General features: G+C 39.1%; 1 protein-coding gene across 2 annotated transcripts in view; it reads right to left on the reverse strand.

Moving 5' to 3' along the window:
- Nucleotides 1–25,597, reverse strand: part of PIEZO2 (piezo type mechanosensitive ion channel component 2) — a 280,544-nt gene that overhangs the window by 121,079 nt on the left and 133,868 nt on the right. For both annotated transcript variants that reach the window (XM_067467467.1, XM_067467468.1), the window contains exon 5: nucleotides 12,579–12,741. In XM_067467467.1, the coding sequence (XP_067323568.1) occupies nucleotides 12,579–12,741 (163 nt within the window). The remainder of the gene's footprint in view (nucleotides 1–12,578; nucleotides 12,742–25,597) is intronic.

Below are 25,597 nucleotides of genomic sequence, written 5' to 3' on the forward strand. Positions count from 1 at the left end.
TTGTGTAAAAATGACTTTGGGAGAAATGATTTTGTAAAGACAACATCAAGATTTTTTTTTCATTACACAGTCTCACATAACTTATTGTGTAATTATGGTCTTTTTAAATTGAAAGGTACAGTACTCAATAGAGTTTACTCTTGGTGTATATATAACTCTCCAGTGCAGTGATGACTGCTATGCAAACTATTTCAAGATAAAATACTCCCTGCCTTCAACAGGAGATAATTTTCAACAGTTTTACTACTCTAGACATTAAGATGAATGTGGCTCGCATTTCGGTAACTGCAGAAAACACTTTGAAAAGTAGTATGTTATTTCATATTGCCAGTTAACCATTAAATGGGGGGAAAGAATAAGATTACTCTGTCTAGCAGTTCTTTTTAGAGTTCTAAAATGTCTGATTTTTCTTTTTCGGCATTAGTCAGGCCCTGTCCTTTGGGAGCCTGAGTACAGAGTCGACTTGCTCTTGAAGGAGGAAGCGTATTTAAAGACTCTTTGGCTCTCTCTTTGCCCAAGCAGCTTGACACAAGCAGCACAGTGTTTCCACTCACATCCTTTTTGAACTGAAATAATAGGGAATGAAAGTGAATCTGATATTTCTAAAACAGCATACAGAGCCTTTTTATATTCGCACCATGTGCAGCTTTGTTTGCTAATTCCCGCCTCCTCTCCCAAATTTAGCAGCAATGCTGTAAATCACAAATGAAGGAATAGTCTCTCAAACAGCACACTGCATTAGCAACCTCTAATGCATGTTCAACGCACAGCCCAGATCAATTATGGCCAGCCATAGGATGCAAGGCATACATCAATGTCAAACCTAAATGCAATATTTATCAGTTCCGCATCCTTACACAGAGGAACTTCTTCTGAAGGGCAAACTAAAAGAAACAACAAAAAATCCAACCCTTTTGTAACTCATTAATATGTTTTTTTAAAGAAATGGAATACCAATATAGAAGCAAGCCAGGATTTTACTTTGTGGCTTTTGTTTTGTGTTTTTTCAACAAGATCATATTGACAAGTTTTAGACACTTGCCTGTGACATGTCACTGAATAACTGAGCTCTTATCCTGAAGAAAGAAGGATTCATAAACTTTGCTACTATCTACCTCATCATTTTGATCTGTCATTTTCTTCTCAATATTAGTTGTTGGAAGCATCAGTGGCTACAATGATTACATATTTGTAGCCACTGGTTTTTATAAACATCTACAGCATTATATGTGACTATTAATGGAGTCATCCATTTTCACTACTTTTAAATCTAGTCAGCCCACCCTATCCATAGATCTACGAATTCAACAACACACAGCTTGAAAATACTTTTTTTAAAAAAAATCTAAAAACCAATCCCTGGCTTTGTCATTTTATATAAAGGGCACCATCTCATTTGAACATCAATGAACCAAAGCCCCATGGATATCAAGTGCTCACTGTAATGTCTGCTCAATTGATTTGGAAAATAATATGCTACAATTTCCCCATAAGACTGAAACTTTATTTTTCCAACAGACTACAGGCAGTCCACGAATTATGAACAAGATAATATGCAAATGCTTTTTAAAGCTGTTTTGAGTCTCCTCTGGGAGAGATAAAGTGGACTATTAACAAATATATAAACAAATGTTTTTAGTCTTGGATAGCATTGGGAAGGGTTAAAACCTGTATAACATTTGTTTTGCTGTCTATGCCCCTCCTTCGGAAGATTTCACTTCACTTCCTATCCCTCTGACAATTGAATTTTGAAAGCTTTGGGTTGTTGTGGAAACAAGGATTGGTGATAAAGCTTCAGTGGAGATACCTTTTCCCCATGATAACTCTTTCAGGAGGCAATTTCCCTTCTGAGGAGGAGCTTTCTCTCACTTCCTGTTGTCTCATCCCCATTTATAGCCAGGAGTTGTATATTGTAACTTAGGGACTGTAACTTGGGAATTGTCAAATGTTACCATGCTGGAAGAAGCAAAGACCATCAGCATTGAAGCAATGCTCCTATGCCATCAACTCTACAGAGCTGGCCACATTGTCCAAATACCTGATCACTGTCTCCCAAAGCAGTTATTATACTCCCAACTCAAGAATGGAAAACAAAATGTTGGTGGACAGGAAAATGGATTTAAAGATTGGCTTAAAGCTAACCTTAAAAACTGTGGCGTAGACACTAAGAACTGGGAAGCCCTGGCACTTGAGCGCTCTAGCTTGAGGTCAGCTGTGACCAGCAGTGCTGAAGAATTCAAAGAGGCATGAATGAAAAGTGAAAAGGAGAAACGTGCCAAGAGGAAGGCACATCAAGCCAACCCTGACTGGGACCACCTTCCACCTGGCAACTGATGTACTCACTGTGGGAGAACACGCGGGTCACCTACCTATCCACCACCAAGACACTGTACTTGGAAGGCCATCATACTCAGACAATGAGGGATCGTCTAAATAAGTAAAGTAAAGAAGCACTGCCTATAGAGAACTATAGAGCGAGCATCCTGTTAGTGATTTACATGCATAGAGAGCCATTTCTCCTGCCCTTGTGCACCATCCCCAAACTGTAAGGGCCCTAGCTGCTCCTTATCAGAGGAAAAAGAAGTGAGGATGAATGGAGTCAATTCAGAAGATGACAGTCTCATCTCTTCTGGTCCCTGGGGAAGGAAAAGGGTGATTGTGCTGCATTTAATAGTTCACTTTCATTTCTTTGCCATGGACTAAGCTGAGACCAGCTGGGTCTTAATGGCCTCACATCCTGCTCCTTCCTGTCCCTCCAGTAAACAAAAGCAGCAGGGATCCCTCCTTCAGCTACAGGATCTTGGCCTGGACATGCAAAGTATGGTATGAGTGACATAAAACTGATAACCTCCTCTGTCCTTGCTTCCATTCTTTCCTCATAAAAATTATTCACCCCAGTCATGCATCCTGTGATTGAAATCTAAAACATGAAGTACCACTAATTCACAAGACAAGCAGCAGTTTGAGAGAGTAGCGTGCCAGTGTTCAGCACTATGTCCTTCATATCTTTGCTATACTTTAAATGGTACCCCCTGTATTTAATGCTGTTTCAAGCACTATTTTAAAGGAATAAGCTTAAGATGTAATGTATCACAGAGCAAAAAACAAAACAAAACAAAAGTGTGTATCACTGATCAACATGCCTCAGGAAGTCACAGCTACAAAACCTTATCAAATGAACTGGCTTCATTTCAAAACTCTTAAAATTTCAGGCTCCATATACACAGAGGTCTAAGGAGTCTCCCTGCCAAGTCCTCCTCGGCAGTTAAGGCGACATCTGCATTCTCTCACATAAAAAGGGCCATCTGTACCAAATCAGTATCTTAATTCTTGCAGCTGTGAAATGTTCGTTCTCTTCCTTTTTTCACCTTTTACACCTTTTGAATCACATTGTACTGTGCAGAGCCTGCGCTCTGGGCATTTCTCCAGCTGAATTCACCTGCTTTAAATTGTCTAAAACCCCAGTAAAAAGAGCCTGTAGATGAGCATGCTCAAAATGTGCAACCATTTAACGGATGTAATGAATTGGACAGCAGCCTAGAAACATGCAGAATTTTTAAATTTTATAATTCAGTACTAATTAAAAACATACCATCGGCTCTTTCCTGGACTGAATTTCCCGATCCACAAATGACTCCACTCCCTATGGTCCAACCCACGTATATTTTCTTTTGTTCTGGATGGAAGTATGCCTTACTTCTGGTTAATTATGGAGCATTATGAATGAAAACCTACCTATTCCCAAAAGGTTTAGGATCAACATCCACCCTGCCCATCTTCCGTAAAGATCTAAAAATGTGGATGTTTCACTGTGCCTTTGATTAGACAATTCTCCAGACAATTTTGGCCTCAGCAATGACCCAAAAATTTCATCCCTGCACTTTACTAATCTTCTCTGGCCAAAGATATAATGCTCTATTTTATTTTGCCCTCTATTCCTAATTTTGCCATTTTACTAATGCACTTTATCCATCAGCCCTATCCTCACAATTGATTTGCATCAGACTGCCCACCCGTGCCCAGAAACTGGTTATTATTTCAGAACCATTGGTTGTTGGTTCGATGATTGTTTTTATATTATGTTATAATGTTGTTAAAGCATAGTTAAAGCATAGTTAAAGCAATGGTATTCCCTGTAGTAATCTATGGATGTGAGAGCTGGACCATAAGGAAGGCTGAGCAAAGGAATATAGATGCTTTTGAACTGGGGTGGTGGAGGAAAATTCTGAGGGTGCCTTGGACCACAAGAAGATCCAACCAGTCCATACTTCAGGAAATAAAGCCCGACTGCTCACTGGAGGGAAGGATATTAGAGGCAAAGATGAAGTACTTTGGCCACATAATGAGAAGACAGGAAAGCTTAGAGAAGACAATAATGCAGGGGGAAATGGAAGGAAAAAGGAAGAGGGGCCAACCAAGGGCAAGATGGATGGATGGTATCCTTGAAGTCACTGGCTTGACTCTGAAGGAGCTGAGGGTGGTGACGGCTGACAGGGAGCTCTAACGTGGGCTGATCCATGAGGTCATGAAGAGTTGGAAGCAACTGAACAAATAAACAACAACAACATAATGTTGTTGTTTTATTTTGTTTTATGCTGTTGTTTATGTATTTTAATGTGTTATATTTTAACTATATTGATCAGGCTTGTCTCCATGTAAGTCGCCCCGACTCCCTCCGGGGAGATGGAGGCAGGGTACAAAAATAAAGTTGTTGTTGTTGTTATATGATGATGATGATGATGATGATGATTGTTGTTGTTGTTGTTGTTGTTGTTTAGCCATCCCCTCAACAATCAAAATACTGTGGAAAATAGCAGAGGGTTATTGATAGCTGTCCCACAACAGCATTATTACTATTGCCTGGGCCTTTGCTCAACTCTGAACCACTTTCTGAAGAACTCCAGGCATCAACACATTTTCTAGGCCCTCGGGCAAGTGCATATCCATGGATCATTCTCTAAAAAGTTCCCTTTCCTTCTCTAATAACATCCCTCCATCTTTGCCCATTCAAGCTGCTTTTTTCTCTAAAATTTCCATCTAGCTTCTTGCCTTTCCACTAAAATTAGACTTTGAAAGAAAACTGACAAGAGTCTTGTTGGTCTGGATCCTGAGTCACAGCACAGATAAAAGTATACATTTGCATTGCATCATGGTGTATTTACAATGAAACTCTTTATTTCTTCAAGCTGTGGCACATTACATATCAGAAGCTGCAAAGCTGAACAGGTCAATTTGAAGTCAGCAAAATGGAATTTTAGGCATTTCGCGCTAACACTGCTTTGTTGAAATATTTAAGTATTACATGTTTCAATACAGGGATTGGCCCTAAATAGGAGATAAGAAACACTATGACCAGTTCTCCTTCCCCTCCCTTTTGTCTTTCTCTCAGAGAATTAAAACTTGAATGTTGTTCAAACTGAACCATACTTAAGTTTGAAAGAGTAGAACTTTTCACCTTTTCTGCACTAGAAATAAGGAGGAACCAGATCAGGTTTGATCTTGGAAAGCTCAGCAGAGTCAGTCAGGGCCGTAGCCAGAAAAAAATTTCGGGGAAGGTTGACAATTTCGGGGGGGGGGGGGGTGTTGAAAATTTCGGGGTGTGTGTGAAAATTTTGGGGAGGGTTGAAAATTTCGGGGGGGGGGGGGTTGAAACCTGCCTCCTAGCTCACACTGAAGCAAAGAGTACAGCAGGGGCAGAGCAACCTTCCATAGCCTGCAGCTCCGCCCCTGTCAACCACCTCCACCAAGTCTGGCCTTCTTAATGAGAGCACACACACCCCCAACTTGGTTGCTTCACTACATCGGCTATTGCTGCAAGTAATGACAGTGTGAATAAATTGTCAATATTTGCTTGAGATAGTGCTTACAGTTCTGGAGGGACTCTTAATTTTTTGCATCTCATAGACTTAGCATGGGGATTTGGTTAACCAGTTAAAATTCATGAATAAACCAGATTTTTTTTAAAAAAAAATCTGAAATATTTCGGGGGGGGGGTTGAACCTCTAAAACCACCCCCTCGCTACAGGCCTGGAGTCAGTTCTTGTTGGATGGGAGACCACCAATGAATACCAGGCATTGTGTGTTATATTTCAGAAGAAGGACCTGGCAGAACAGCTTCTGAGTTCAAGAGGTCACAATGAGCTGACAGGCGACTTGAAGGCACAAACATACAAATGCTGATACTCAAACCCTTTTGCTCATGGGCACATTTTAAAATGGTTTCTTGATGTAAATCAGAAAAGTATCTTTTCAGATAACTAGGAAGGCTACTTGATGCTTTTTGATTGCAGCCTCTTTTCCTTTCCTCCTTTCCTTCACTTTCTCAATGGAATTTTAAAAATAAACAAATAGAACAAATTGGCACCCCACTCGGTTTGTGGAGGCTGGCAGCCTGAAGCTGTAACTCTAAACTCACTTAGTTGGTAGGGGATATGTGCTGTGTAATGGACTGTGTCAGTCCGCCAGCCACACTTGGAATATGCCAACTATCTATGGAGTATCCTGGACAGAGGGAGATGCCAAGCAGCATTTGTTTTTCTCCATGAATTCTACAAGCTTAAGGATGTGTATTTGCAGATATACATGTGCCCTTGCTCCATTGGTCACCCTCGCAAGCCTTGAAAACTTTGGAGGAAGGAATGGTAGAAGTTCACAACATGAATATCCTCAATGGTGAATGAAGACACACAGTTCCTTCTTAATGTCGATCTTCTTATGCCTACTACTTGCATGGAACACAACTCATTTTTTTGTTAAAAAGCAGCAGTAGGAAAATATGTGGAAGATGTTTTGCTTGTGTTCGAAGCAGTTCTAAAGAGAATGAGAGATAACAGAGATCCTCCCACATTCACTGAGGTTATGGGCACAGGATCTCCATAGAAGTGAAAAACTGTACAAAGAGATTGCTTTTTTTTTTTAGAGAGCACTCTTTATTCTTATGAATTTTCCTTCAAGAATAAATCAATGGGGCATCTGATTGATAGGCCCTTATGCTGCATGTAAGGCACGCCACTTGTCTAAAGGGCCCCTGTTGGGGATTTATTTCACTCCACAACCATCAGGGATGAGGCGCTTTTCAGCCACCATTTCCTCAAACTCGTCAGCGTTGAATTTGGTGAAGCCCCATTTCTTGGAAATGTGGATCTTCTGACATCCAGGGAACTTGAACTTGGCCCTGCACCAACACATCTCTAGGAATTTCTAGGTCTACCAGTATAACTCTATGATTAATTTCTACTGAAAAGTTGGTCACAGAATTGCACTGAAGGACTTGAGATACCCAGAGAGGTGTTCTCTCTAGAAATCTCTAGGTCTTCTAGCATAAGGAAACGGTCATAAAGTCATCCTGGAGGAGCTAGATATTCCTAGGGATAACATTTTAATTGAATCCATGACTAAGCAAATCTACAAATGTCAAAACCGCAAATGAGGAGAGACAACTGTAGAGCCCAAAGAGTGTGTGTGTATTTTAAAAAAGGTACAACTATAGAAGACAATGGAGGACAGAATTACAGATAATGCCCTCATTAGTGCCACCTTTACCTAGCAGCAGTTTCAAGCACCAAGAGTGAAGGAATGAGACATGCAGTTGCTTTCTAACCAAGGGATGTGAAGCAGCAGACAGGGCCAAGTCTCTAAGTAAATATTCAGATTTACTAGACATTTTTGTTTGTTGCAAGATTTGAATTGCATCCTATTAATGTATTCTTCACTTCATTCTTATTAAACAAATTCTTGTCAGAAAATAGTTTTGCCTTCATTTTAGATGATATATACTTAATATTCCAGATTTTGTATCTATGTTTTTGTGGGTAGATAAACTTAATCAAACTCCTTAGGCCAGGCATGGGCAAACTTCAGCCCTCCAAGTGTTTTGGACTCCAACTCTCACAATTAATAACAGTATCAGGCCCTTTCCTTTTCCCCCTCAGCTGCTTAAGCTGAGGCCTGAGGCTGTTAGGAAATGTGGGAGTTGAGCTCCAAAACACTTGGGAGGGCCGAAGTTTGCCCACACCTGCCAAATTAACTTTATCTATTTGCAATTGTTTAAGTAAAACTATTAGCTTTTCCAAGAGCAGAAATCTATGTGGACCTGTTGGACTTATCAGGATTGATTTCTGTAGTGAGTGGCAGCACTATTTTATCATTTCTAAAACAAAAAAAAATCTGTTTAGAATTAGGAAACTTAAATCCTTCAACTGTAATGTAAACTGAGAATACACTACATGAATACACACATATTTTATTATGTGTGTATAATTGTATCAATGTACAAATTAGTAATTTGAATACAGAGGCTGAATTTTAGATGTGAAAACTTCTATAGTTGTCTCTCCATTATTTGAAGTTTTGCCTTTTGTGGATTTGGGTTTTCAGGGATTTGATTTGAAATGTTCTCTCTAGGAATCTATAGGTCATCCAGTGTATTTCTATGGTTATCTTCCTCCAGTCACACTGGAGGACCTCAAGATTTCTCGAGAAAACACCTTTCTAGGACTCTCTAAATCGGCCAATGCAATTCTATCACCAGCTTCCAAAGGAGGTTAACCATAGAGTTGTGATGGAAAACTTGCAACTTCCTCAAGAGGCGTTCTCACTGTTAAACATAAATAGCAATTTCTTTATTTGCAATTCTTCACTTTTATGGTGCCCTAGCCTCAGTGAATCTGGAGGGCTGACTATACAATGTTACAGATCATTAGTCTGCCGACACATATTTACACATGTTCACAAGCTGCTCCTGTGTTAAAATTCATGTCTCAACACTACTAATGTCATTTGTCACTTTTCCACAGCCTTCACTACATGCACCAACTAACAATATAAAGGTGCAAATTACTCCTGCCATAATGGTAATTTTTACTCTTTAGATACATAGTTTATATATACAGAAATGTGGAAAAGTTGGGGGGGGGGATCTGTTAATTTGTTCTACATAACAACCTATACAAGATTCATGTTCTTTCCTACACAAAAGTATCTTTCATGCAAAATCTTTTTTTTTTTACAAAGATGACTTTTTTGGCAGCAATAAATTGAAAGGAATGATGAACCTGATTTTCCGCTGCATTACTGTTATACCACTGAACTATTGTGTGTCTGTATGGCGAGAGCAGTAGTCTTCAGTGTACTTAGAATGTAATGTCTGCTCAGGAAAAAGTTCCTTGAATTCAGTCATATGCAGAGGTCAGAATAGTGTAACTACACAGGATTAACATGGTATAGTAATTTGAACATAGGACCACGGTTCCGGGGACAATGATTCAAGCACTTATTCTGTCATGGAAACCCATTGGGTAGCCTTGAGAAAATCAAGCTCTTTCATACCCTTCTGAACAAATCTTGCTAAAAACAAACTGTGCTAAGTTTGCCTTAGGCAAACTTACATAAGTCATTGTAAATTGGAAACAATGTGAAGGCACATTACAGCAAGTATATATGACACTCCAGTGTCAGTGTCTCTGAAATAGATAATAACAACATTGTCCAAACAGAACCCCAATAAGCCAATGACAACCAGGTGATATATACAGAAACCAGTAAAACACACACACACACAGGATGAAGCTAGCACTGGGCGCTGTGAGTTTTCCAGACTGTTTCAAGCTAGCGCTGTTCTGCTGCTCATATGAACATAACTATACTTAGTTCCATTTTATATTCAAAGTCATTCACCCAGGAAATATGCACCTGGAATCCTTTATTTCCCCAGAATGAGACTTTTTTTTTTAGAAACATGTGAAGATCATTTCTTATACAAATTGTTTCTCCATTTGTTGAACTACCTCCAGAGAGAAGGTTTCCCCACACTGCAGTGGCAAACAGCATCAAAATGGTAAGGCTGAATACATTACACATACACTGAAGTAAATTTGATCATGACACAAAGCAGTCTTTTAATGGTAAGCTTTACAGTGTAAGTTAAAATGTGGTACTTTACTTGATGCTATGATGTCTAGATATTTTAATTTGTACATCACTTGAGGCATTCATATAGATATAAATTCCATTTAAAACCACATGAATACTGACATAACTAATTGCTGTACAGATTGCCCTGAGCAACTTGGGAAGTAAAGGATTCAGTCAAAACATAAGCTCTTTTACTTTGACCACCATTTTCCAATTAATTTTATTTCAGAATTCAGGCACATTTCTACATGCCAACTTTTTTTCTATATCCAAAAATGTAATTATAGCTATTTTCAAACTTTAGAGTATTACAGGGAAGCTCAGGCACATATAATGGAGTGGTTCCCTATTCAGTCTGCCAGCTTTCCTGCCATTAGCTCTTACTAGTGCAAAGAGTATGTAAATTTAAATACCCCACAGAGTACTGAGGTGTGGGTTGCAGGCAAGGAAGCTTTTCTATGGAGCGGAACACATAGATAAGCTGTTGTTATGGATTTATTCAAGATCTGACATGAATAAGCATCAGCTCTATTGTGTATGCTTCATGAAAAGGCGTCCCAGTTTACCAGAATTACATATGTCACTTACATTATTTTGGCCATTATTTTGACCAAGACGAAAGCTGCCTTTCGTCTTAGTCTGTGCTGCAATATGACCCTTGAGGCCATTCTCAAATTGAATTCAAACTCAGGGTGTTAAAATGTTTTTCTACCTCTGTTTTAGAGGTAGTTGATATCTTGGTAAACTCTTTGTGCATCTCTTGGAAATCATAGGAATTAAACTTTCTGACATCATCCAGCAATCTGTTTATGTTATTGTTATTGTCATGTGCCTTCAAGTAATTTCTGACTTATTGCAGCCCTGATGTGGACCTATCACAGAGGGGGCTTTTTGGGTAAAATTTGTTCAGAGGTGTATTTTCTTTCCTCTGAAGCTGAGAGAGTGTGACTTTCCTATTATCACTAAGTGGGTTTCCATGAACAAGTGGGGATTTAAACCCTAGTTTCAACTCTGGTTAGTATTTGGATGGAGACTGCTAATGAATACCAAGTGCCATAGGTTATATTTCAAAGAATCGATCTGTCTGAATCACCTCTGAGTATTCTTTGCCCAAGAAAACTCTATGTAATTCAAAAGATCACCCATAAGTTATCAGGTGATTTAAAGACACATCAACACACTCTCTGGTATCATAGTTAAATGCTCAGATCACTACACCATTTTGGTTCTTAACCATTTCTTTTGCCACATACTATATTTTTATTCTCTTTATTCTTCATATTCTCCATTTGTCTCTGATATTTTTCCATCCTTGTGTTCAAAACTAAAAGTCTTAAGATAATTTAAACCATCAAACGTTGCCTTATGAAAGCACTGATCCATCTTATTGTACTGAGTGTAGAGACTTGGAGCAACTGCTCAGCTTCTCAGAAGCCTGCCTTATAACCTGCTTCCTCATCCTTTGGAAATGCCATTGTGTGAATCAGACTTGTGGCTTTAAGATTTTTTTGTAGTCTTGATTTTCTTGGACAAGCAAGCTTAAAAATGTTTCTTTTTGTGTCTACTATTGGTAAGTACCTCCCATTGTCATTGTCAATGGGAGCTTCCACATTAGATTCAGTGGTGTCCAAAGAAACAGCCTTGGGATGGATTCTATGATTCTAAGTGATCCAAACATTTATTAATTAATGTTTAAATAAAAAGATCTGCTCCTCAAAAACTGTTTGACATAATTTTAAAAACGTAATAGGAAATACCAAAAAACCGTAAAAGAAACAAACAACAGAGTAGATAGACGAAATAAACTCTGCAAAAATAGCGGCAAAATACAGCATCAAAAAGGTATTGGCAAACAAAAAGTGCTTAATATGGTGCCAGAACAACAACAAGTTTCACATTAGACAGCTCTCACTCTGGAGAGAATTCCAAAGCTAAGGCAGGACATCTAAAGCATGGCAGGTCTCAAAGAATATTTCAAAGATCGGCAAATGCCAGATTTTTGACACATGAGCAACTGAAAACACCTCAAAAGAAGCTCTAAACAGTACCACAGTCTCATGTAGGAGAAAAAGGTAATTAATACAGTTTCATCTCAAGCCATTTATGACTATAAAGGCTAAAATCAGGATCCTGAGTAGGATTTGAAAATATACAAATACTTTCAACATGCAAATACTTTCTTTCTTCAGGGATCCAGCAGAGTTCCCCATTCCCTACCCCACAAAAGAAATCAAGTTCCATTCATTCAACTACAAAGTTTAAAGATATCACAAGGGGCATTTAATCTGCAGGAACAGACAACTAAAGCAGTCCAAAGAGATGATCATCCAACTCAGCCTTTGAAGCCACAATTCTACATAGAAGACCCCCAGTTTTGTGATTTTCCTTGGTTGTTGCTCTGAGATGATATTATATCTCCCAAAGTGCAAGAGAAATAGGAAAAAAGCGCTGCTATCTCCAGCAAGGCTTATTAATCTCATGTGCGAAACCATTTTCCCCATGTGGCAAAGCATTTAACATGCACGGAGCATTTTTCTTTCACTGGAAAAGCAGCTTTTGATGCACATCCATGGCAGCTAGCTTTTACAATTCTGTATTCACATGTAATTCTATATTTTGGCCTTGAAGGGATTTTTTAAGTTACAGAAGTAAGCATATAGACTTACCATGTCTTCATTTTCAAACTGTGCATTGTATAGTCCTGCATCTTCTTCCGCTGTTTTTTCAACAATTTTTCTGCAGATAAGCCATATGGTAAGACTGGCAATAAACATGCCAATGTCAGGAACAAAAATTCGGATTCCATTGCCAACATCTGCCCCTTTGACACTGAATGGAAGAGAAAGCGAGATTGGGTGAGTAAGAGAATATAAGTCACTATTCAACATTTTCATAACATATTTCTTCACGACCTAAATAATAACACCAAATACTGTGATTAGGAAGCTAAGAAAACGAGGCCTGGTTACTACTTGGATGGAAGACTACCATCAAATTTCAAGTGCTGTAGGCCAGGGCTTCCTAAACTTTTTCAACTTGGGATCCTTTTTTGTCCAATATATTTTATGCAAACCCAGATATATAAGTGTATATAATAGGTATGCAAATCAAACTTTAATTGAATATTGGATGGTTAAATCTGTGGATATGGAGGACGAACTGTACCACAGCAATAACAATTGTGGCATGCCTAGCTTTCAAGTACATAAAAACCAAAGCCCTAAAGTTGTCTTCAGCATCTGCTGGCGTTTGGTTCCAGAACTCACAGTGGATACCAAAATCCATGGATACTCAGATCCCATGATAAACAAGGATATAATAAAATGATGTCTCTTATGTAATATGAAATTTTAAAGTGTATTGGACCTTTTTCGGGGTGATGTGTGGAATCTTTGGTTCCAGGTTAAGTTAAAATTCAACATTAGATTGACTGTTTATTTTCTAATGTGTCAATCCCAAGGCTTTTAAATTTTTACTTTACATTTTGAAAATAATTCAATTGGTTGAATTAATCAATTATTCAAGGCCATGACTGATTTTAGGTTCAGCAGTCATCTGAACTGAGCACAGAGTCCAAGATGATCCGAGAAGCCTCACCAAAACAAGTGAATGCTCTGATAATAAAATACCACATCACTGTCATGCACAATATCAAATTGGTGCTATCACTCAGATTCTTCAAAATTTAAATAGAAGACACATATTTATTACTGATATTACAGTGCTGAAAATGTTTTGGTCAGCTGAGTAAAGCAAAGCACAGGTGATAAAAGCTATATCATAAAAAATTGGCTTGAACTTTAACAAGCAGAAAACATCTAAATCTCCTGAAGAATATGTAAAGCCTTTATAATAATTCATGTATTTGAATCAAATGCACATCTCCATTTCTCCCAGCAGCTGTATTGTGAGGGAAAAACCTGTTTGGCAAAGTTCATTCAGCTATCATCCAAACATTTACCAAATGTTTACTTTCTAAACATCGTTATGCACAGCACTGCTATTTAACAACTTGTGTGCACATGCCAAGATTGGCAGTCTCATTACTGACATAAAGCATGCAACATTTATGGGTCTGTGATGCATACAAAAAGCAGACAATTGCCAAATGTAGATTGGGATACTCCCCTCTATGCTATTTCTGTATGCCTCATTTGTTTTCTATACAAGCCAAATTAGGTGTTCAATGCATTGCCCAGATACAATTTTTTAAGAAACAGTGAGCCGCATGCTGAGCATGGGTTGCCTGCCCTATCATCATAACCCTTGAGGGCCTGGTATCAATTCTGTATTTGCTTCACCATCTGTAGTGGTGCACATAATACTATACTTATTTATTTTTTACGTACTGGCATTATGCCTGGAGCAGTAAAACAGCAGAACAAAAAAAAGATGCTACCCAAACATTCAGGGGTGGGAGATCCATAACCTCAAAGAAGGGAGTAAGTAGACAAGAAATCAACTTGCAGAGATATACTGTAAATTTTCCTGCATGGCTGAATATTCTTAAAGCAGCCAAAAAAAATGATAAAAGGGATTTCACAACAGATTTCAGAAAACACTGATAATATCTGGAAACCAATTCCAAGAATAAAATGACAAGGACAAAATCTAAAACATAAACATTGTAGGACTTTACTGCCATGTCCTAAGACAGAGTTGTCAAACTTATGGCCCACCAGATGTTTGGCCTCCCAAGTCCCAGAAGCCCAATGGGAAGGAATTCTGGGAGCTGAAGTGTCATGAATAACTTTAAAGCATAGGTTCTTTTTATTGCAATTTTCAGTGTGAGAGGGTACATCAGATTACAGAAAAACATTTAGACATACAGACATACAGATTCTATGCAACTACATGGCATTCACAATTACACTGGCTAACAAATAACCATAAGGGAAATTACATTTTAATTCAGCATCCACACACATGTACGTACATGCATTCATCCTCATGCATCCAAATATTACCATAGCCTTTTTTCCCTCCTTGGAGAAGCACCTGTTAGCCCAGATCCTGCTTTCCTGCAGTCTGCCAACGCATACTTCCAAAACTTCCATAACGCCATACTTCAAAACACCAAAATGCATTATTTCCCTAAGCACAATGCCAAGGACCAGATCTCTGTTTTCCAGACAGCACAAAATCTAAGACTCCAAACGTGCACTTCTTCCTCTTCCCTTGAGAAAGAAGCCTCAAACTGACCAGACTGCTCCCTTGCAAATCTGCCACTCTCCGAATACACCATCTCTCTCCTTCCCATGGAGCAGAGCATGGCGAGTGGAACAGACTCCTGTGTTCTGTCACAATTTGAAAATTATTAGATTGAGTATTTTATAGGAATATTCTCATGATGTAGTCCCAAAGTTGTAAATTAATGATAGACTTCTTCCATTCTGGCTCCATCTCTGTTTCTTGGCCAGATGTTGATTCTTCTTGATTGGTGTTAGCCTTGTGTTGACTTCCTTCTGAACATTGTAAATATTTATATTATCACTGTCCAGTTCTTATCACAGTTTACTTTTCAGTTCTTATTAGCAACTTTTAATTACAGTTCAGCAAGCAGGTAGTTAGTCATTGCAGGCCTTAATATTTTACTGGTGTTTCCAAAATTATTAACTCCATTCATACATCCTTCCATTCAATTAATTCATACCCACATATATTAAATTCACATTTATCAAATCTGCCCCTTGATATTTTCATGATAGAAGTCCAAAACACTTTGAGGGCCACAATTTTGACACCACTGCCGAAAAACAAAATAGGAAGTTGGGGTCCTTCTCATGCTGTTGGCTTTAAATTCCCCCAAGCCCTTTTTTTAGCATCACAATTGACGTGTCCTGTAGTACAAAAATTACAAAAGACCACATTTAGGTCTTGAGCAATTGTATTACAAAAAAAATCCAACAAGAAGAACATTAGTTGAGAAGTTTACAATGTTATTGTTGTAGCCTGGTCAAAGTGAACACTCAGAGGATGAGAAAGGGGATGCTGGGGTGGAGACTGGGAGGCCAAGGAAGGATGGAAGTGGCTTGGAGGGAGTTGTTATGGATTCTCATGGCAGTTCCCAAGCGACTGGAGAAAGTAATACCAGTTCTCATGAGAATCTGATGGGGATGTGGGAGACAAATGTTTTTCCAGATCAAGTCGCATTGAACTCTGGAGGCAAAATGTTAAACTAATGCAGACTAGGCTTAGAGATAAGAACAGAAAAAGCAGGTATGTGCAAAGTCATGTCATGGGAGAGATTGAGGCCTTTTAAGTAGTTTCTACTGGTACAATCCTTTGTGAGACCAACATTGAATTCAAGGGGGAAACAGCTCTCGGTTCCTGTTCTTAGGTTTTGTTTCATGTATCCGAGTTTTCAAGTTTGTTCTGGTTTCTAGTTCCTGTGTGGATAAGACTGCCTGCCTCGGATTCCTGTTATCATGTTTATGGATTAATTATGAAAACTGTTTTAAATGGATTTTGGGCTTCTGAGATTCTTTTGGAATGACTTTTTGAACTTTGATGCTTTTTTATGAAGTTTCTGATTCCTTAAATACTTATCTTTTAATAAACTTAATCTTACTGGACTTTTTGGAGATAGTGTGGTAGAAAAGGTGCTTCAGGGCTCAAGTGCAACAGTTATGGCAATTGCCAGCCAATGTGAGATGCAATATATATCAGAAGTGGTTAAGGATTTGGAATTTGCTGAAAACCCAGTAATTGTCCTAATCTGCATCATGTAAGATATATACATAAATACATTTTAATTCAAGAATTCAAGAATCTAGGCTTGGACAGTGCGCGCACACATATAGAAATAGTTTCAGGTAGCTCCAGAGCAAAGCCTGACACAAAAATTGTCTGTTCAGCTGATATAATAAATTCTTACAATTCTCCTGCCAGTGGACAGTATATTCATAGATGATATTAGGTCCCCCCAAAACTTTACCATGTGCCTGCATCTGGTGTGTACTACAGTTCTCTAATTCTTCTAGTGAAAGAACACAAATGAGCTCATATTGGGTAGTTTGGTTGCGTGTATGAGCTCTGTAACTCTCATAAACACAAAACAGAAACTAATAAAAATAAATGTGGAGGAACTAATTCAAGATGAACCAACTACAGACTACACATCATCAGACATAATTGAAGTAACCTATACATTATGTTAAGGAGTTAAGCCAGAAAAAGTCACGAAAAAGTTACCCTGCTAAACAGATGGGGAATTGAATACCAACTGCGAAATAACAAGACCAGATACAAGAGTTGGCGTGAAAAAAGGGACATTTTATTGGCCTAAACTATTTGCTGATGTGGGTCTAGACTGAGGGACACCTATCAACCTTGTGACCACCTCCTCATCCTATATTTGGGTTAAAACGGACATTTCTCAGTTAAAAACTGTTTTTGCTTTAGGTATCCACATTTCTAATCTTCTATATATATAAATTTGTTAGGGGCATCCAACGAGGAAACAAAACTCAAAAAACCCCCAACGAAACTTAACCAAAATTCCCATGCCCATAACACAACCCACAAGGTACAAACATATCTACTCAAAATGAAAAACAACACAACAACACACTCACAAAACAGCAAAACAACAAAACTCAAAAATCCCCCAACGAAACTTAACCAAAATTCCCATGCCCATAACACAACCCACAAGGTACAAACATATCTACTCAAAATGAAAAACAACACAACAACACACTCACAAAACGGCAAAAGGATAAAACTCTAAAAAAAACAACGAAACTTAACCAAAATTCCCATGCTCATAACACAACCCACAAGGTACAAACATATTACTCAAAATGAAAAACAACACAACATCACACTCAAAACGGCAAAAAAACAAAACTCAAAAAAACCCCAACGAAACTTAACCAAAATTCCCATGCCCATAACACAACCCACAAGATACAAACGTATCTACTCAAAATGAAAAACAACACAACAACACACACACAAAACGGCAAAACAACTGAGCATGCGCATTGGCGCCCAGCCGCAAGTTCCCTGGCGCGCGCACATGCCCTTCCGGCCAACGTTCCCTCTGCGGAAACCATGCCCACTCCAAGCCTCGCTGCGCCGTTTCCCGCACACACACACCCCTGCCGCACATACACACACAACCCCACACTCCATCACTCCCCCCGCCACCGCACACATACACGCAACCCCACTCCCCCCGCCGCCGCACGCACACACGCAACCCCACACTCCATCACTTCCCCCGCTGCCGCACGCACACACGCAACCCCACTTCCCCCGCCGCCGCACACACACACGCAACCCCACGCTCCATCACTCCCCCCGCCGCCGCACGCACGCACACACGCAACCCCACTCCCCCCGCTGCCGCACACACACACACACAACCCCACGCTCCATCACTCCCCCCCGCCGCCGCACACACACACACAACCCCACGCTCCATCACTCCCCCACCCCAATCTTACCTCCTTTTACTTCACGCCACCTCCAAACCCCACCCCGCCCCTTCCCGCCCTGTCAAAATCTAGGAAAGACAGGAAGGAAGGAAAGAAGGAAGAAAGAGAAAGGGAGGTAAAGAAAAAGGGGGAAGGAAGGAAAGTTAGAGAAAGAAGGAAGAAGAAAAGGAAAGGAAAGATGGAAGGAAAGAAAAGAGAGACAGCAGAAAAGAAAGAAAAAGGGGGAAGGAAGGAAAGAGATAGAGAAAGAAGAGGAGAAGGAAAGATGGGAGGGAAGGAAGGAAGGAAGGAGGGAAAGAAGGAGAGAAAGAGGGAAGATTGGCCACAGCAACACGTGGCAGGTAAAGGTTGTTATTTCTATTATTATTATTATTATGCTATTGTTCCTATGAGACCCTGGAGGAATGGGAGAGGTGTCAGGTCCCAGAGGCAATGCATTGCATTATTGTTATTGTTATGATGGTGGTAAAATAAAAGGAACTAAAAAGTGAAAGAAGGAAGCAAACAGGGAGGGAAGAAAGGCAAAGGAAGAAAAGGGGAGGGAATGAAGGAAAGAGAGAAGGATGAAACCAAGTAGTGAAAGAAAGAAAGAAAGAGGTAGAGAAGGAAGAAAGGAGAGAAATGGGGAGGAAAAGGGGGAAGGAATAGGTAGGTACCTCTCTTTCATAATAGTCCAGATATCTACCTCAACTTTGATAAGTTTTACTATAGGCCACAGCAACGCGTGGCAGGGCACAGCTAGTATATATATATTCCTCCTTAAATACACATTTTAAAATGCCTTTCAATTCATTTTTCAGCCAGGGACTGGAACATTCAAGAAAGTGCAAGAATCAGTGGACAATAAAATTCTAATTTCCACATTAGTCTGAGAGATAGCTAATATAGGGGAGGGTCAAGTCAGTTTGGAATTCACAAGCATTTAATTTCACAGACATCTCTAGTTCACTTAACTGGCTCCCTGTTCTTTGTCTGGGATCTTCAGTCCTTAGAGAATTAACAATGCAGTAGGTAATTCTTTGAGATAGGAAGTGTTAGAGTCCTGCAAAACACTGTTAATATAAAGTGAATAATGTCCTGCAAGAGAGAACCAAGTGAGGTTATATTTCTGAGGCACAAGTAAAATATGAAGTATGTACAAATATGTGTGTGTGTGTTGCACTATAAGGATATATAAACACACAGTGTAGCATGTTTTATTTCAGTAGCCTGGAGATATTATGCAACCATGATATATCAATAGACATTATGACCACTGTTTATTGTCTGCACTGAGGCTGGTCTTTGAAGTCTTTATGATTTATTCATGAATAAAAGATCAAAAATGCAAAAAATTAAAAAGGCAAACTGCTGAAGTATAGTGGGCAATGCACTTTGTATTAAACTGCAACACTGAATTGCTTTCTAGATTCAAACAAAGAGCAGTTCATATGCTGTTGCTGGTAGGTGTATCACTACAAGTTCCCCAGCTACTGATGCACACAGGGGACTAGGGACTGCCAAGAACAACATTGGCAACAGTCAAACAATTCAGTAAAATAGTATGTATCAGACACTTGTTTCCCTCCAAGACCATGAATAAAATGTCATGAGAAAGAGCTGAAATTAATTTAGTTGCAAAGAAAATAATCACACAGAGCAGCAGCAGTGCCACTTAAAATCTGCAAATATTTTGCCAGATAATCTACCAAGCACGCAAAGAAAGGCAACATAATGGAAATGGTGGACTGTGTATGATAAATGCTTCATCATACACAAGATCTTGGGAGATATGAGGGCAGGCATTTATATCTTAGACCCTTGCCCTTCCTAGCTGATTAAACTGGCCAGAGGGGGACTAGTGGAGTGGATGAAGGTAATGGTGAATGCCTCCTTGGCACAAGGCAAAATATCAGCTAGCCTAAAGGAGACCACAGTAAAACCTGTATTAAAACGGCTGGCACTGGATCTCACTCTAATGAATAACTATTGGCCAGTTTCTAATCTCCCCTTTCTGGGCAAGGTTCAGGAGAGAATGGTGGCCTCTCAGTTCCAAAGTTTCTTGGAAGAAACTGATTATCTAGATGCATTTCAATCTGGTATCAGGCCTGGCAATGGAACACAGATGGCATTGGTCACCTTGGTAGATGATCTACGAAGAGAACTAGACAGGAGGAGTGTGCCCTTGTCGGCTCTCCTGGACCTCTCAGCAGTATTTGATACCATCAACCATGGTATCCTTCTGGGTCATTTCTCCGGGATGGGACTAGGTGACACTGTATTGCAGTAACTCCATTCCTTCTTGAAGGATTGTACCCAGAAGGTGGTACTGGGGGATTCCTGTTTGACCCCCTAGCCAGTAACCCATGGAGTCCCTCGGGGCTCTATTCTGTCCCCCATGCTGTTTAACATCTACATGAAGCTGCTGGGGGAGATCATCTGGAGTTTTAGAGTTCAATGTCACATATATGCAGATGACATCCAACTCTATTACTCCTTTCCACCAAAAGCCAAGGATGCTGTCCTGGTCCTGAACCGGTGCATGTCAACAGTAATGGACTGGATAAGGGCTAATAGATTGAAATGAAATCCTGACAAGACAGAGATTCTCTTGGTCAGTTGAAAGGCCGATTGGGATATAGGGATACAACTTGTGCTGGATGGAGTAACACTCCCACTGGAGACACAGGTCTGCAGCTTGGGGGTGATCTTGGATTCATCACTGAATCTATAGGCCCAGATATTGGTGGTGGCCAGGAGTGCCTTTGCACAGCTAAAACTTGTGTGCCAACTGTGCTGGTACCTTGAGATGCCAGATCTGGCCACGGTAGTTCATGCCTTTGTCACATCTTGATTGGATTATTGTAATGCACTCTATGTGAGGCTGCCTTTGAAGAACACCCAGAAGCTTCAACTGGTACAAAGAACCACAGCTAGACTACTAACTGGGGTTCTGTACAGGGAGGGAACCACTCCCATGCTACAAGAGGTTCACTGGCTCCCAGTTTGCTACCGGGCAAAATTCAAAGTGCAAGTTATGACCTTTAAAGCTTTAAACAGTTGGGGTCCAAATTATCTGGCCAATTGCAATGCAATATATTACTTTAAGGTAGTTTTTTAAATGTTTAAGACACGGTAATACAGATAATTCAGAACTTCCCTCCTTTAACAGAACCTTCTGCAACAACTAGGTGATAACCAAATGCATGTTTCCATTAAAAAGTTTGTTTTTGTCCCGGCACTGGAAAGAGCATAAAGGGGTGGGTCAACCATAAGATTCTGAAGCTTGAAACATGGCTGTGATGCTGGTCGGATCAAGACTAAGCCTGCCTACAATGATCTTCAAACTGCATCAGGCTAATATAGGGAAATATGATCTTTCAGTTAGTATGAATCAAAATTGTTCATGGCTCCATATCTCATAACCAGCTCTTTGAACTGTCCTGTAAATAAGCCAGTATCAATTACACAGTCCAACAAAAAAGATCTTTGTTGGTGTCTTGATTTTTAGGCCTGTTCCTTGGGTTATTTGGGGTGCTAATTAAGACAATTATATTGGACAGATCACATCAGCTCTAGTTTCTTGGATACGATTATCATGATTTTCCGTGGGTGAGCAAATAAAGACTGGCAGATGACATTTGTTCTGTATCTCAAAATCTAGAGCTGATAGGGGAAAACATGTCATTTTTGGAACCAGTGGATCAAATATATCCAGAAACAGGTCTAACATTTACAGCACCAAAATGTGTGTTGGCAAGTGTTATGCTTGTTCAACATATCCCTTCTTTGATCATTTGTAACCAGCTTTAAGTCAACTGTCTAGGCACAAAATTTTGGCCCAAAATGTTTCCAGATGTTTTTAAAGGCAGATCTGTGTAAACTGTATTACAATTATCAAAACAAGATATAATCAAGACATATGTCACTGTTGGCAAATCTGACATCTCCAGGAACAGGTGCAGCTGGACCACTGCTTTTCCCTGTGCAAATGCATACCTGAGTCCCAATGAAACCTTGAAACTGAGCCATCCACATGAATAGTTAGTATACTGAAGACTATGAACTTGAAATTTTAAGGGAATTACTGTATTTACTCAAGTATAATATATCATCGATTGTAATATGTACCTAAACTTAGAAAGTGTGCATTCCAAAAAATGTTGTCAAATGTAATGAACAACTTCCCAACTTCCCGTTGCCTGTTATTATGCTCCCTCCCCCCCCCCCCCCGGCCCGAAGGCCGCCAGACAAGGGGAAGCCATGCCCCTCTGTGAGACTGAGCAGCAACTTCCCCAAATAAGGACTCATTTGCAAGGTCTTCAAAACCAAGGGGGAGGTGTTCAAATCTTTGTGAATGAGGCCAGTTGAGAAGCCACGCCCCTCTGTCCAGCTGAGGCTGGTGAAATTGGCAGCCTTGGCCTAATATTTAATATTATTTATTTATTTATTTATTTATTTACTATTCTTGTATACTGCTGTATCTCAAGCCCGAGGGCGACTCACAGCGGTTTCCAAACAGCAAAGACAATAAAGACAGCAATAATTAATATACAATGACAGTTAAATTACACATTCCATTAATAGCTAATAAGCAAACATCAATACACAGTTATCACAAATCCCATCCCTGATCGTCTCATCATCCAAGCGTGATCCAAATTCGTCGTCCATTATTCCGTTCCTATGTTCCAAATTACCAAGTTGCACTGAATTACTCAAATAGAGGAGCACCGTTGGGTTTACGTGCACAATTCTAACACACTGTTGAATCTAATGTGCACCTCACTTTTGGCTATGCAATTTAGTCAAAAAAGTGAGCATTCAGTTCAAGTAAAATTGGTATAACATCGCACAACATGCTAACAAGGCTTAAAATGTTTAGCATCAGGAAACATTATACAATTTTGTTAAATATCTGATAGAGTAACTGAGAAGTTCACACTTTATAAGGTCATAGCATTTCAAGAAAACATATGTCTTAATATATTGCACATAACAGTATTATTTTAGACAAAAGCTTGGATGGCTGAGGTGTTGCCATGAAAAAAGGAATTAAAATTGACAATGGATGTATGAATGTTATCATTATCAATACAATCAAGAGCAACACCAGTATGGAAAGAAATCGACAACTAATTCCCACTAAATTGATAATCATAGAGATAAATCTCCAACTAATTACTGAAATCTGATAGCTGCATCTTATAGAGTCATACTTTAAATCAGTACTAAGATTAGTACTGATCTACTGCCACTAATTATTTGTTGTCACATCAAATCTATTATATTGGTGTAGCCACACAAAACAACTCATGCCCACGAGAAGGAGGTAGATGATCATTTAAATTATTTTTAATTGATTTGCATCTAGTTACAAAAGGGACTGCAAATAATATTTCACATAAAGGGTTGATCTTGCCACATTGCATGCCATTATCATTAGATGTTCTACATAGAAGTATGTTGAATTCATTTCCACTCTTGTACCACCATAAACATGAATTTCATACACAAATAATATCACAACAAGGAAATACTCTGACAAATTAAGGTTGAGTTATCTGCAATGAATATAAAATGCCTCAAACACCAGATACTTAACAGTTAAGAGAAACATACTAAAGACTGTGGTGCAACATCAACTAGTATGTTGACATGCAGAACTTATGTGCCACGTGTTGAATGCCAAGATTTTTGTCCTTAGGCATGCTGTAGCTCTTTTGGCAAAATCCCTCTCATTATGTCATCTAAAATGATGCATTATAATCTGGGCTGTTAAACTAGAGTTTCTCAAGAGGTAATATTTCTATTTCACTTGGCAACCTACCTGCTGTGTTTAAACTGTTTATGACAAAGAACATTAGTTGGTTTTAGTAAAATAATACAGAAAAATTCTTGAATTATATTCAGTCATATCCTGATTGTATGGATATGAAATTTCCAGAATTGTTTAATTTTTAAGGACTAAGCTGTATCTTATTTATTTCCGTGTCCCAATAAATTAAGTTGTAGAGACAAAGACTACTTTTACGCTAGCAGGAACATGCTTTGTACCATGAGATTGCACTGTTCAGTTGTCTGCCTTTATTGCGAAACACCTAACTATTGAAGTAGGTGTGGATATACTACTTTGGCAGTCAGGTGAATAGTGACACTGATGGAGCAAGGCAGCTGCAATTTCATGTGCATCCTTCTCCTTCTGAAGGGTTAAGGAAGTGTTTCCAAGTTGACAATCAAATGTAGAAGGAAATAGTAATGGCAACTTGACAAAGCAGCCAACTACAAAAGAAGTCATATATTCTCCATACAAGTTAAATACATTTCCTCAATTTAAAATGAAGTTCCTATTGTCAAAACACCCTACATACACACAAGGGATTGCATGGCAGCTGGATTCACTGCAAACGACTTCTGTAAAGTCAGATAGGTACATGAGAAAATCCACAAGATGAAAAGTCATATTTTTAGCTTGTGCCACCAAAGTCAACTGGCTCTCTAGGTCTCAACTGTACAAAGAGTCTGCTTAATTCTCTCCACACATGCAAATCTAGACATATGGGTTTTTACTAATTTTGCAGAATACAGATAAAAAGAAATGCTTTTATTTAGAGTACCAAAACTGTATCATTAAACTTAGTGAAAAAAATGTTTCTGGAAAGAAAGATTGATAGTAGTACTGCTGACCTTCCTGTTTATATTCCTATAATCCCAAACATTCTGTCCCATGTAGTTCTTCCTAATTGACCCTGAATTTTTTTTATCTGCACAGTCACGTTACATGTCTTTTTAAATTATACTTTGGTGGTGAAGTATCTATAACACTGAATGGCCCCATGAGTCATTTGTGTATAAACCTATCAGGATAGCATGGAGCTCGTTTAAAAACATGATGATTTAAATGGGGGGAAGTCATGGTGCATGATGTGGGCAATGATCCTAAACAAACTTTCGTGTGACGATTTACTCGAGTTAGTTTAAGACGGACCAGTTTTGGGGGGGGGGGTTACTTTTTCCTGCTGTAACTGATGGTCTCTGCTATGTAAAAACAGCTGGATATTATATAGTCGTTTTAGTTTAGACAGTCACAACATTCTTGGAAAAGAAGGAATACAGAATCTGTGGATATAGAGGACCAACTGTATTTACATGGCATCTACAAACATATCTTACTTTTTTTTCTAGTAAACACACAACATTTTTACAGAGCTCCATAATACCATAATCAGGAAAATTACTAATCACACATTGTTCTAGGGCTA

Source organism: Anolis sagrei, chromosome 4, assembly GCF_037176765.1.
Source record: "Anolis sagrei isolate rAnoSag1 chromosome 4, rAnoSag1.mat, whole genome shotgun sequence".
NCBI lineage: Eukaryota > Metazoa > Chordata > Lepidosauria > Squamata > Dactyloidae > Anolis > Anolis sagrei.